The sequence below is a fragment of the Anarhichas minor genome, unplaced genomic scaffold (assembly GCF_050575085.1).
Source record: "Anarhichas minor isolate MPS153535 unplaced genomic scaffold, ASM5057508v1 ptg000011l, whole genome shotgun sequence".
NCBI lineage: Eukaryota > Metazoa > Chordata > Actinopteri > Perciformes > Anarhichadidae > Anarhichas > Anarhichas minor.
In genome coordinates, this window is record NW_027466457.1 from 9,807,204 (window position 1) to 9,821,522 (window position 14,319).

At 41.2% G+C, this 14,319-nt stretch overlaps 2 protein-coding genes across 2 annotated transcripts; both read right to left on the bottom strand.

The window, feature by feature from the left end:
* Window positions 1-173: 173 nt before the first annotated feature.
* On the bottom strand, window positions 174-4,551 carry LOC142948071 (B-cell receptor-associated protein 29-like). The gene is made up of 8 exons (XM_076089950.1): window positions 4,520-4,551; window positions 1,916-2,050; window positions 1,554-1,654; window positions 1,305-1,452; window positions 1,014-1,149; window positions 652-748; window positions 356-456; window positions 174-209 (listed from the first exon to the last, which is right to left on the bottom strand). The coding sequence occupies exons 1-8, from the start codon at window positions 4,549-4,551 to the stop codon at window positions 174-176; spliced, it is 786 nt and encodes a 261-aa protein (XP_075946065.1).
* Window positions 4,552-12,731: 8,180 nt separating this feature from the next.
* On the bottom strand, window positions 12,732-14,048 carry LOC142947912 (G-protein coupled receptor 22-like). The gene has a single exon (XM_076089784.1). The coding sequence runs from the start codon at window positions 14,046-14,048 to the stop codon at window positions 12,732-12,734; it is 1,317 nt and encodes a 438-aa protein (XP_075945899.1).
* Window positions 14,049-14,319: the final 271 nt, after the last annotated feature.

The window sequence follows — 14,319 nt, forward strand, 5'->3', positions numbered from 1 at the left end:
GTTTGTTTAATCTCATCAATTAAAATATGTGCCTCAGTTTAATATAAAATTTGTAAAAGATAATACAAACCTCTGGTGGCCCACTACATATGGCACACAGTTTTAGTGTCATGAGAAAAGAGTAAAGAGTAAAGAGGAGGAATATGAAAACAATTGTCACTGTGTTCCTGTGGTTACTGATCCTTTTTGTCTGCAGGAGTCTGGAGATTCTGTGGATCAAGTACAAGATTAAAAACTCTTAATACACTCCAGTATTAGGTGGGTTAATATATACAATATGTAGCGTGTGTGTGTGCGTGTGTGTGTGTGTGTGTGTGAGAGAGAGAGAGAGAGAGAGTGTACGTGTATACTATACCTGGAGTTGATGATGTTCAGTCAAAAGTCTGTCATACTCTTGTGCCAAACCTTTGGCCTGCCTCCTCATGGCCTCCACTTCAGCATGAGACTTGCGCACAGCTACACACACAAACAGTACTTCATCTATCAATTGCTCTTCATATCATCAATGCCCCTTAGAATTAGCTTCTAGTGTTTTATATTTTTTTCTCATAATTATAGCTTTTCATGAACATTTTATTATAAGAACATTTCTTTATTTTTAAAAAGTTGAACTGCAGATCAACCTGTATGAAGCAAGTGATGATCACTCACCCTCCTCAGCAACCTTCACTTGATCTGCCAGCTTCTCAGCTTCCAGCTTCAGTTGCTGTTTTGTTACTGACGTGGATTTTTCCTCATCCAGGAGAGCCTGAGCACAAAATATTCTCCTTGATTACCAACAGCAGACAACAGAGCACATATAGAATACAAATCACAGAAACAGTCCTCTGTGAAAAAGTATGTAACAATGCCTACACACTTTAAAAGGTGTAGGCATTGTAGTAATGTTATACTAATGTACAATATGAATCGCAGTAGATATTACACATTGGGGAAGTTGAGGAAAACAACAGGCTTTAGGACTACGAGACAAAAAGAGTTAGTTCTGCCGTCAGACTCTGATTAACTCTTACTTTTGTGAGCATCAAGTTGTCGTCCTGGTGCAGCTTGGCTGCTTTGACAGCACTGTCCATCTGTGCCTGAAGACCTGCACTGTTCTCCCCCGTGACAGCAACCTGGTTTAGCAAGGTGACAATCCGATGCATGACACTGTGATGGAGGACAGGAAGAGATGAGAACCGGAAGAAAAGAAGACGGGGGGCCTCAGAAAGTGAAGTGGACAGTTGTGTTGAATGGTAATGTTTGTCTTTGACGAAGGCCCCAAACACTTAAGCTGAATAAATGTGGAAGGAAATAACACTAACAGCCAGAGGAAGAGAGAGAAGCCAGATATGTAGAGGTTCCTCTGGGCTCTGAACAGCTTCATGTGGACATTGTCGTACAAATTTGGGTTCACCGTGGCATCGTGCATGGGCTCAGGACCCGAGTACTTCTGCACCTCACGGAGAGCATCTGAGGGTGGGCAGGGGGACAGAAGCATGAATGAGCTGGACTGACAACATGCTGTCAGTGTACTCAGTGTTATTCAATGTCAGCCACAGCAGGTTGCTTACCGAGGAAGAGAACAATGAGAACCATGATCATGGTAAAAAAGCATTTGTTCCAATATGGAGATAACCAGTTCCATATTCTCCAGCTGAAAACTGAACGCCATCTACAAAGTATCGGTAAAAAGGCCATTGTGGGTGAAACATAATACACATTAGATCTACCCTGGAAGGACATGCATGCACTCTGCTGGTGATTTGTGTGAAGTGGCTCTTTCATTTTTCTTATTTACAATCAGACTCTTGCATAGGACCTTTTTTTTTTTAAATTATTGGTTCAGAAAATGGGCCTCTGCACAGGAAGCTGAGGACGAGTTGCTGAATGAACTTTTGATCATGTTTTGGGCTTGTGAGTTAAATTGCAGTACCTCCGTGCTGATATGAAGGGTATACACAAGATTAGGTTGACTGCTATCTCTACATAGAGGAAGAAAGCCACAGCAGTCCACTGGAGAGTCATTGTGACTGGGATTTCCTGAGGAGATATACAGGTTTCATTAGCTCCATGTATACAATTTATTACATATCTGGATTGCATATTGAAGCACAACACAGCAAAATAAGTAGTAGCAAGACAGTAGCAACTAACGTTAAATTACAACAGCAATCATTCCCCCACAAAACAAATGGCATTGGAAGAATACATACTAAACTATATACAGTATATTGTACTATATGCTACTCATATTGTAAAGTTAGCACACACAAATGTTTCTGTAAGACTGCTACATGAAACAGGCAATCTGCAGCTATTTGCTATTTAAAGGCATTTACCTCTAAATATATTCGTACTCCTCAGCATTAGTATGAGTGGCTTATTCTGTTTAACAGCAGGAGGAGGTCAATCTATTCCAAGCAATGAACAGAGTTGCTGCCTTACCAGACAAAGTTGTGCGATCAGAAGAATGGGACATGAGAATGGGAAAAGTCCAGACACGCATGCGCTCACACACATTTACAACAGCTGCTGGTGAGCATATAAGGGGCTGCAGAATTCTCCACTGTCCATATCATTGGTCTGCCACTTTGGATTTGTTAAAGATCACAACTTCACTGATCAATCTAACCAAAGGGTTTGATTTCAGTTAGGAATGAGTGCAAGACTTGTCTTACATGATTTCTTCTTCTACTCCACTTTGTCTTTTGTCTGAGTGTGTTTGTTGATGTCTTCTCATGTTTCATGTCATGGTACAAAAATAGTCATGTGAGGGAGGGACACTCGGTCTCTTTTTTTAAATAATAATTAAGCCTTGGTGTTCATTACTTATCCCTAAAACCACTCAAATAAACAAGCACACATTTTTCTATATCTCTTTGGTTATGCTGTTATTCGGACTGGGCTTTTTCTGCCCAGAAGAAGCGAAACAAATGTCCACAAGAGGGCGACGGTTATCCAATGACATAATATAGCTTTAGCACAGCGGCTGGAAGCAGCAAGTCCTGTGTTTTTTGCAGTTATTGCAGTGAATTCAATCCAAATATTCCCTGTGTGTCAAGGAGATATACAAACAGCTGACAGTGTGGATAAAAGGCTCACTGTGTACACACACACACCAGCTGACTATAAATAGTTGTCACTGAAATAGCAGATATAAACTCATTACAAAAGCGTATTCATTACAAAAAGACTTGAAAGGATTGCTCTTTTTGTGACTTTGTGCACCTTTTGAAAAGGAACACAAACCTCTATTGGCTTGCTCATCTTGCACATGAACAGATGAATTGCATGGGTGTTGCGCATCAATAACAGAGACTGAGGGAATTCTGGAGTGCAGCCTTCAGTACACTCTTCTTCCTTTTCAAAAATGAGTTTTTGTTTTGTTTCTTTCACCGAATTCAGCTCCAATGACTGATCTGTGTGTTTTCCCCCTCTGCGCTGTATTCAGCTTGCAGAGTGTATTCACACGGGCTTCCTCTGTGAAAGAGACTGATGGCTGCTATCCTCTTTAACTGCATGTCTCAGGAGTGCTGAGGAGCAAAATGTTTACAGCTGCACCCTGTGATGGCTTTTTGAGAGTGGCCAAATGACTGTAGCAAAAACTGAATGCGCTTTGATTGCTCCCCTCTCCTCATCATCTCTGAGGTCGCAGCTCAGGAGACTGAAGAGTCATTACAGCAAAATGCCTGCAATAAGCAGATGGTCAGGCTATGGTGATAGTGTGCTCGCTGGAGTGTTGTAACCTGTGAGCTCCATTCATTTTAGTTATTGCCTGTCTATACACATTTGACAGGTACAGTAGTCAATGCGACAATGCATATGGACTCCATAAATGATCTCTAAAATATTACATATACGGTTGTTTTGATGCAGGGAAGTATGCACAAACTCCTGCCTGCTTTGTGAACCAAGGGCATTCTGCCAACTGAGGAAATATAGGCCCTATTGAGTATGTTGTGTGTAACATGGGTGCCCAGAATGCCTCCACAGAGAGGCGACCAACTTTTTTCATGTATATCACAATCCCTCACCTTGTCCCAGAGGAGTAGCACACTACCCTGCCAAGGATTTCTCATTTCAGCTGCTTGTATCCTTGGATCTTATCATCCCAGTCACTACACAAACTTGTGACTGAAGGTTGGAACATAAATCAACTTGTAAATTGAGAGCTTTGCCTTCAGGCTCAGGTTCTTTTGCGACTATAATGGCATGGCATCCCATACCTTATGAAATTTGATACTATTCTGACCTATCTCAGCTACTATGTTGTCCTCATTTGTGAGCAACTCAGTCAACATTGTAGAGTTAGGCCTACATATAGGGTATTATCATGAGCTCCATATTTGTCACTAATGGTGCCAAGAGTGGACTTTCTTTGGGGCCCAAATGAGCAAACACCCCCAGGTGACATAAAGAGAACTTGTTTTGGTCACTTACATGCAAACTGTACTCACATGAGTTCCTTCAAAGTGCACTTTCTTTCTTTCTTGTCCTGAGACATCTAGTCCATGACCTTACCAAGAGCTATTGCCTCTGCAACTGCAAAGTTTGTAGATTTTCTGGCATGTTGGTACTTGTGGGTGAGACCTGGAAAGAGGACACACATACTGCAAGAGAGGCTAAATACAAGCACACCATTCGCATCGAGAGACGAGACAATGAAACCACACACAGAGAGGGAGAGGGAGACAAGGATATCATGCACACACATGGCGAAAGACAAAAGGTGAGGACGTGCCTCCAGGAGGAAGCAGATCCAGAGGCCAAACATCTGGAGTGGGGCACCAACAGACAAGGTGGTATTGCTTGGCCATATTGTTACCACCTTATTAATGTGCAACATAATGCTTACTGGACAAGGTAAAGCGGCTAGCCTAAAATTGGACCTTTTCGAAGGAGTCAGTGGTTTTCTCTTTGGCTGACCCCTTTGCCTGCAGCACATACACTAGAGTTGAATGACATGAACAATGTGCAAGCCTAAAACTAGTACTGTAATTCCTGTCCTTGGCTGTTGGTGGCGCATGTCTAAACCTGCATGCTGCTGGAATTTACCAGCCAGCCACAGGTGTGTGAAGATGGATCCAGACCAACCACCCATATCTGCTGGGCTTTCTCTGGAGCTGCATCCTGAGCTGAGGAGAGCCTTGGACTCAGGAACTATAAAAACACTGGACAAAACAGAAAGCACGTGGTACATTCCGCTGTGAAAGAACTAAGATCACATACATCGCATACAGATTGTGAAATTAAAAGACTCGGATTAAAGCCCATCAACAGTGAGGACACATTCAAACAGGTCAGTGTTTTAGCTAAAGTTAGCTGTTTGGCTAACTGTAACTTTGATTGGTTGCTCGTTTACTTCCTCCAGTGTTTCAGTGTTTGTTTGTTGTTAATTGTGTGTTCATGAAAACGCAGGGTCACATGTTTTATTAGTGTTACATATAGCCTAACTTTCATGTAAAACGAGCTACAAACATGCACATATTATTTAGATCTTAACTGTCATTACCATACACTGCAACTAGTTGATGCTGTACTTGTAACGTCAGCCTTTCGTTGGACTTGATCATACGCTGTAGTTGCATTATCTTGATGAAGTTTCTTGAGACTTTTTGACTTGGACTTGTTTAAAAGAGCAATAAGACCCTTTCATCTGGTTATTATATCCCTTTGAACTGAAAATGGATCATGTTAAGAATTTAACACTTTCTCACATGTTCACAACATTACATCATTCTTTTTTTTGTTTTTAAGATCAAACTTAATGTATCCAGTCAGTAGTAAAACAATGACCAATTTATTTTAACCCTTCTTGCAAACTTCCAGTGAGCTTCATCAAGCTACAGCTACATACTTGAACAGACCATTAAGCATGTAAAGGCAAATGTTGCAATTTCTTCCTTTTGTATCATTAAATCACTTTAGATGTGCAGGATGTGAGTGATTTTGAGACTCAGAAGCAACCCGCTGTCCTTTGCAGTTTAAACAATGCCTCTTATTTAAATTATAATATCTTGACTGTTTGTTTTATAATGAAATAAGGCCACATGATTAATTCACAGTAAATTATGCCCTTTCCCTATAAACTGTTTCCAAGCAACACTATTTAGATGCACATACAGAGAAGAGAGTTTCACAGAGATCTACAGTAAGAGGAGTTGAGGAGGAGTTGTTGTGCTGTTAACTGTGGGAATCATATTAAATGATGGGTAGGACATGTTCAGTATCAAAGAGGTTAAAATTCCTTTCAGCACATAATCATATGCATCCAGGGATTTGGTCGGATGACGATGGGTTTTCTCCAGAAATTGGTGCGGGAAAACCTGGTTTAAGGTGAAGCAGCACACTCATGTTTAGTTTAATAACGAGAGCAGTTTTCTTGTGCAACATGGTGAAATCTGGTATTTCAGGCTTTATAGAGGAGGCAGACTGAAAATTTGGATGGAGGATGAATAACTTCATATCTTGTTAGAGCTGCAGTATCAGCTGTCTACTGTACACTGCATGCCTAAAACGTTGTCAATACACATAATATTGAAGCTGTATTTTGTTGATGCCAATCAACAAGCTACCATGAAGTACCCGTGTCTCTACCCCCCCCCCCTTTTTAATTAGATATTTAAAATATCTTTTAATGACAACCTCAGGGTTCCTCACACAGAAACACAGGAGTCTCATCGGTTTATATTCTAGCGATCGGTGTTAATTATTTAAACTTTAGTTCCAGCTCAGTGTTGGCTGCACAACAGAATTTCAAGTATGGAGATTGGTTGTTTTGTAAGGAAATGCACATTAGTAGTCGGAGTGTAAGAAAATATAGATACACTTGAGTATCACGATATTATGTTTTTGAAATCAAAGTCTACTTGCAAATATTTGTGGCAAAGGGAGGCGTAAATAATAATCCTCCCTGTGTGGAAGGACTGGGATCGTTATTTTACTTGTGCTTGCTTTCATAAATTTGTAGAACAAAATGTAATAAATAAATAAATAAATAGACATACATTTATTACATTTTTATTTGTTTTCAAAATAATGAATCGGACACCAGCAACTTGATAGAAAATCTTCAAAATTAGCAGGAATTACAGTTCAAGTGTACATATTTTTAATCTAACAACCATTTGGTCAAAACTCAAACAGGAATTAAAATCCAGTAAGTAATGTACATATCGTATATATAAACATTAAATTGTATAGATCGGCCCCATTGTCGCTGATACTCAATCCAGCTTTTTGAGTGAGCAACGGCCCGATATCGGTATTGGTGCATCCTTATATCGCGGTTTGTTCTTTATACTAAAACAGTTTTCCAAAAATTTGACTTAACAAATCGGAATATATCGCCTTGCTTACAGTATTGTAATGTATCGCAATACATTGAATCGTAACCCCTGTATCATGATTCATATATCGCCAGATTCTTGCCAATACACAGCTCTAGTTAGTAGTCGGTTAACTTCTCTCCTTAAGTTTTCATATATTCAGGCTTGTGACTTTTTCATGTTAAAGAGCCGGCTTGTGCTCACCTTTTGTACTGATGATTCAACCATAATGAGTTTTAAGTCCATTCAAGCCCAACACTGTCTATGAAAATGAATAGGACCTTTACTTCAGTAGCCCCGGACACTCAAAATAACTTCTACCACTTTGCAATTCTATTCTGACATGAGGTTATTTGAAGGAGAGTGGAATATATTTAAAATGTATTGGTCTCTTTTGGCTTTAATAATACAAATGTTGTAACCTTGTAGTGTCTCAAGCTGCCAGGCTGTGGTAGTGAGCTCTGTTGTGGTGGTCCCATTCATATCTTTTCATGTGGAGAGAGAGCTGGAGGGCAGCAATCTCCTCTCTGCTGTGTCACCTCTCACATCGATGGTTGACACTCTGTCACTGCCTGATAAAACAATTGGAATGACACATAGCTGCATGCACATACTGTTTGGACATAGCTGCACTTGCTGGAGTATGCACACGTTGCTGAATAGATGCACACACAGACAATCACACACACACACACACAGGGACTGGGCATCCAGCCATGTCGGCACTTCTGACTTTGTTTTGTCCTTCACATTTTTTGGTTTAGTGAGATAAGACTATGCTCGTCGTTCCCTTTGTCTGACTCACATTTCCTAAAGGAGGATTTCACAATATAATGGCACATTTCTTCAAATGTAAAATTCTTACGCACTAAACAGTCTCTATAACATGCTTCATAACATAAGCATTTATTGTGCTATGGACAATTTGTGTACAAATAAATTCCATGATTTTTTTTTTCTATTACAATACAACAATATTCTATATCGTCCACTTTGGCATGCATGTAAGTAGCTTTTTCGTGTTTGCCCCGTAGGATAAAGTTGTTCTCTGATGTAGACTGCATATTAAAGAAGAACACTTCATTTATCATTAAACATCTGCGCTGGACTGATACTGACAGAGAGGAGTAATTTACACAGCATTGATTCAGACCAGTGTGTTATTTTCCTCCAATACCACACAATGATGCCATTAAGGTCACAGGAGGTAGAGGTTATACCCCACTGTCTGCCTCTGATTCCTGGTTTCTATCTGAGCCATAGATGTTCTTGTACAGAGCGTAAATGTTGTAGATCAGAGTCGTATATCTTCCGGCTCTGTAAAGTGTCCTTCCGTCTCTACAGTGCATGTGGCTTGGTGATAGCAACATTTGGAAAATGACCACGAGCAACAATTTGTCAAGCTGCGCTGGCTGGTGTGCTCAGTTCTTCTTCTCTACGATAGCAGAATTACAGTTGAGTGTTTGCTGACCTAATGCAATAGAGGCTCCATACGGACAGAGTAATATGATTTCCCGGGCTTTTATTCTGTGTCTGCGGCTGGATAGAGAGGAGCCCTAAAAGAGATGGCATCTGAATCTGGGCTGGCTGCCTGAGCGAAAGGGGGAGGGACATAATGTATGTGATGGGGACAGCAGTAAACACCAGCCTTATTGTGGAGTATAGGGGAGAAGGAGAAGGTCACAGCAGGGTCAAGGGATTCTATTAAGGCTCCCAGTAAAGCGTCATTGAAGCTTTGTTATTGAGTATGGTAGTATATTGACCTAATTTTTTCTCTGCAGGTCACCTCGGGTTAGAGGTCCAGTGGCAGCCTGCTAACCTGTCCGATATGCTAACCAGCAGCGCTCGAGAGATGGCAGCCGTTTGTAAATGTCTACATTAAAGTGGTCCCATGTGGGCCAAAATGAAACATGAAACTACACACAGTCAATATAATAGCAATCATAACAATAAGGGTAGATGATGGTATCTTCTGCTCAGTTCAGAGTATGAACATAAAAGACTGTAAATGCTTGCCCCTCACAATATTATTTTATTTGGAATGATATACATATTAAAAGGAAAAAGGAGACACATGAGATTAGACGATGGTGTAAATTGTACAACTTTTGTTTAAGTTATTAGACACATGCTTAACAGGGCATGTTTATGTACGTCACGTTGATTCACTAACCTATATTTTACAACATTATAAGTCCTTAATAAGCCATTAACTCAATAAGCAAAGGTATATCAACGCTCTGTTGCATTTTCTTTGCCGTGGATGGTCAATATCAATAATTCAGTAATGCAGCTTAGAAATGAAATGAAATGTTCTCATGATAATGAGATTGAGACAAATATTAGATAACGGTTTGGTACAGATCCGGTGTTTAAGCTGAATATTTCAAAAGCGCACTGGAGCACATTGAGGGCTATTTTGAGGAAAAGTGCATCCACTCTGATATTGAATCAGTGTTATTTGTGGCGTAAGAGGTTTAGAGTTATTGTTGCTCTCATGAACGGATTTTTCCCCAGTTGGAGAAACGACTGAGCCTGTTGGTGCCTTTTATAGGTTGGGCCAAGGTTAGGAACATCATCTACCTGTGCCAGAGCCAGAATCCAAACAAATATAGCAACAAGCGTCAATAAAAAAGGTGGAGCTATCCAGCCTGTGAATAAAAACAGTTTACACCGCCATGCCTTGAAGGCATTTCTTTAAAAGAAAGGAGTTTGTGCCATTCTCCCCAAGAGAGTTAAGGAAAAGTTTAGTGCTACAAAAGATTCAGTACTTTCTCTCTTGATGGCCTTAATGAGGATCAAGTTAAAGGAGCTGACGGGTTTGGCGTGTCATGTAGCTCGGTGTGCAAACTGGCTGTAAAATAGCAAATAGTTAATATTACTTTAAATGTTACAAAAGCATCATCTCACATCAATGAACATGATAATGTTGAAGCTAACTGCTCCTATCCAGTACTCGCACGGCTTCAGTTTTGGCTGAAAATGACATCAAGAGAACGGATACATCAAGCTCAGTGATTAGTGAGAGCAAAATACCCCCCCCCCCCCCCCCCCCCCCCACCCCCACCAAACAGAAAAAGACGAGAAACAAGAAGCGAATGTCAGACTGAATAATGGCGTATTAACAACGTGGCAGTTCAGTCAGAACATCGTGTGCAAGCACACCCAACATAGCACGATGTTCTGACTGATTCTGACTGTTCTTTTTTTTTTTTTTTTTTGCCTAGCCAGTGCCGGCTGCACCCCCAGGATAAAAAAACTAATTGTGACCTAGATAGTGTAAATTGTATTGGTCTTTGAGAGGTCATTTTAAAAAGGTAATCAATACAAGTGATTTTTTTTCAGTAGCACTGATTTAAGTTTGGATTGGTACCATTTGAGCAGAGGGCTAAATGATATATTCAGTAGTGGAACACAGCTGTTAGTAGTGAATCATTGTTATGTTGGCAATGGGAATAAGTCTTTACATTTGGATATTGATCCACCGCCTATGACGTTTTCCTACTAAAAGTTGGACTCATACTGTTCACATGCGTTTGTTAAATCTATCCTCCGGCTCAATGTTTCATCTCATAGGTCATTTTCTGTTGCTGGCTCTCATCCCGTCTCCTCTCTCAATCACAGGCATGCCCTCAAGGTACCGTGACATCCACACTGCCTATTTACTGCAGGGTCATAAAGAACCTTGCCTGCATCAATATTCCCATATCAGCCCTCTCTGTTGTGCTACAAACCACACACTGGTCTGGCAGCCAGAGAAGCATCTGATCAAGGTTGTGTAATCGCTCTGGTAGCCAATAGCCCTGTGCTCTTAGTATCTAAAGGGCTCTTCAATTTTATTTAACTGTCCCTGAGACAGCAAAGCTCATTCCTGAGATAAACTGTGGCATACAGTGTGCATATGCATTTGTGTGTGTGCACCTTTATGCGTGCATGTGACTGCACTGCACAGTATAGATCCACATCTTAGAGAGAATGTAATACTTGACACAGGGATTGTAATGAAGTGAACTGCCAGGCTAGCTGAGCATGGTTTTATATGCTAATGGATATTGTAACTTTTCATCTAGATTCGGTATTAGAGCGCATCCTGAATGTAATAAGCTGACAGCTTTTTTTTCTTGATATTACCACTGAGATTTTTCTGCATTTTTCTGAATATATTATTCCTTCTTATTTAGGACAAGTTGAGCCAAAAATATCAGGCTGGCTGACTTATAATCTACCAGCAACAGCCACCTGGGAAATACAGTTTCACTATCGTATTCCTTGATAAACAAAGGAGGACATGCACTACTAGACACACAAAGGCAGGGAAGAAGAACTTCATTATCTGTTATTGTGGATTGTAAACAGAATCTTTTATAAGGCTTCAACATGTTTGCAGTAGTTCTTTATTGCAGTTATGGATTTGCTTATTTGGAGAGCATTGTTGCTCGGCTTGTGTTATTAAAAACAGACACTTTGATAAAACAACAGTTTTCAACATTTTCCTCTAGTTTGATTAAATAACCTTATGAAAACATAACCTCTGAGGATTCACTCAGGTTTAAAACAATATTTGTCATTATTTTGTGCGCTGTGTTTAGTATGTGCTCTCCCTGTCTCAGCGTAAAGTCATGCTCAATTCATCAAACCAAAATAAGGCAACTGTATATTTTCCATTTGGCTGAAAGACGCGACTGGTAAAGTAAAACAGACTATGCTTTGATTATATCTGTTTTTTGTCAAAGAGGTGATGAGAGCCATGGTCTTCTGTTGTGTCTATGGAATGCAAGTGTTCTTCTTTAACTCTAAAAGCAGTGATTGTGAACAGTACCCCATAGCTTTACGGTTATAGCAACATAACATACATTACATGCCTGTCTCTTTCCATGTTTGACCTGTCTGCCTTCCCTCAGAGGGCTCCCAGGCAATAAGGTCAGTGGTCACTGGGAATTGCAGGTCTGGTGTTCAGAGCAAGTGGCATGATGATGAATGGTTGTAATCTCACAGTTGTTACAGGAATTGCAAACACTTAACTTGGGGGAGGGTAGAATAGGAAGCTTTTGCCTGCGTTGGGTAGGTGAACACGATATTTATTATAAATATAGATAAACATAGTACTTCCTACTTCTTTCTCTCTATTTAAATACCTTGTTTACCCTATACTGTACATGTATTATGTATGTACACAATGCTCTGTATGTTGCTACCATTACAAAAAGCCATGCAATATCTACAGTACAGTATATAGTCTATCTATGAAACCTACACTTGTTCTCAATAAATAGTAATAAATTATCCACCTCTTGTTTTTGTACATTCTATTGCACATATTTACATTACTGCTTTGGATTAACATGTTCCCTTTTTCATCATGACCTGATGTCAGTTTTAGCTGCTTTTATTGACTGTATACCGTAAAGACAATGAGATCCTTCACCCCACGTCCTCAGACGACAGACACTTCTGTCGGGCGTCTTTGTCTTCAAATGTCACCTTTTTGTTCCTCTTTGGGTCGATCCAGGAGTTGTGAATAATGGCATTGTTAGGGGTAGGATCCGCCTCAATGATCGACACCACTCGCTTCTTCATCTTGCTTTTCAAGACTTTCTGGAACTTCTGCCGAGTGAAGGCATAGAGTAGAGGGTGAAAGATAGTCGTCCCATAAGCCATCACCAGGAAGCCCAGTCTCAACTTGACCATTAGGTCACTGGGGCCCACACTCAGGATGACTGTGTTGAGCACTGTGATGGGCGTCCAGCACAGCATGAAGGTAGACACGATCAGGAGGGACATTCTGAAAACCCTCTTTTGGCGCTCTCGCCTTTCTCTGTGGCGCTTAACAGCCCTGCGCAAGGCGATGATGACAGAGACGGAGGTACGCATACCCAGTGTGGGGTTGCGGCTGCCAGTGCTCTGGGATGCATCTGTGGCCTCATGCTGTGTTGTCATGGCTGTCATGGATGGACTTTTTTTCCTGCGAGCCTTCTTCTTCTGTGAAGCGTGGAAACGTGTGCCAATGCGAATGTTGAGTGCCTGCAGGATCTTTGAGTAGGTGATGAGCATGACAACGGTAGTAAAGAAGAAAATAGGAATCTGAGCAAGCAGGTGGTAGTAGAGGCCGAGTTCTGTGTAGTACTGGTTAGTGTGGACCATATTCTCCACCACTGTCTGGTTCAGATCAGCCTGGCCATGGGCGAAGAAGCCCACCTCAATAAAGGGTACGAGGAAACTAAGAAAGGATAGCACCCAAATGCCAGACAGCAGGGTCAGGGCGCGGCCCATGGTCAGCACCCGGTTGGCTGGTTTGACTGAGATGTCGTAGCGATCGAGGGTGATGGCAAGCACGTTAGCAGCAGTAGCAACGCTAGCAAAGGAGACGCAGGCTTCATGGAAGCAGCAGACGAGTGCAGTGTCTCCCTCCAGGGAGAGCAACACCACCACGATTGTGAGGGGGATGCAGCACACACAAATTAGCACATCCAACACATGGAGGTTCATAGTGACGATGTTACTGACAGAGCTAATGAGGTTCGACTTCATGCAGTAAAGGGCAAGGACTGTGAGGTTAGAGCTCATGCCCAGGAGGATTTCCAGCATGAGGAAGCCAGTCAGGGAGACCTGGAAACTAACAGGATAGGGATACGGGCTAGGGCTTGCCGGACTCATGGTGCGGCTGATGGGCTCAGTGTTGTCGGTGACCGTGACGTTGCTCATGGTGGCTTCTTGTTCAGGGCAAGGAAGGATATGCATTATCCTGCGTGTAGAGAGAAGAGAAAAAGAGAATTCATGAAGAGGAAAAGGAAGAGGTCCATGTTCATGTGCGTCCCTAGAAAGTTGTAATTAACACACATCTGAGAAATCTTGTCAGACGTAATGCTGCCAGTTATCAAACGATAGGAAGCGTATTGAGTTTTGAATAAGAAATGCTGAGATCAGACTCTCAGACACAGTGCTGGAACTTTTTTTCCTATCATGCCCTGCAGATTAGATTGTCTCACTACGTACATGGCATGACTAACTA

Excerpts from the sequence above, each read along its gene's own strand:
- LOC142947912 (XM_076089784.1), bottom strand. The coding sequence starts at position 14,048 with ATGCATATCCTTCCTTGCCCTGAACAAGAAGCCACCATGAGCAACGTC.
- LOC142948071 (XM_076089950.1), bottom strand. The coding sequence starts at position 4,551 with ATGCCAGAAAATCTACAAACTTTGCAGTTGCA. Across the intron at positions 1,150-1,304 it reads TTCTCTCTCTTCCTCTGGCT|TGTCATGCATCGGATTGTCA; the intron begins GTTAGTGTTATT and ends CCTCCATCACAG. Across the intron at positions 749-1,013 it reads ACAACTTGATGCTCACAAAA|GCTCTCCTGGATGAGGAAAA; the intron begins GTAAGAGTTAAT and ends TTTTGTGCTCAG.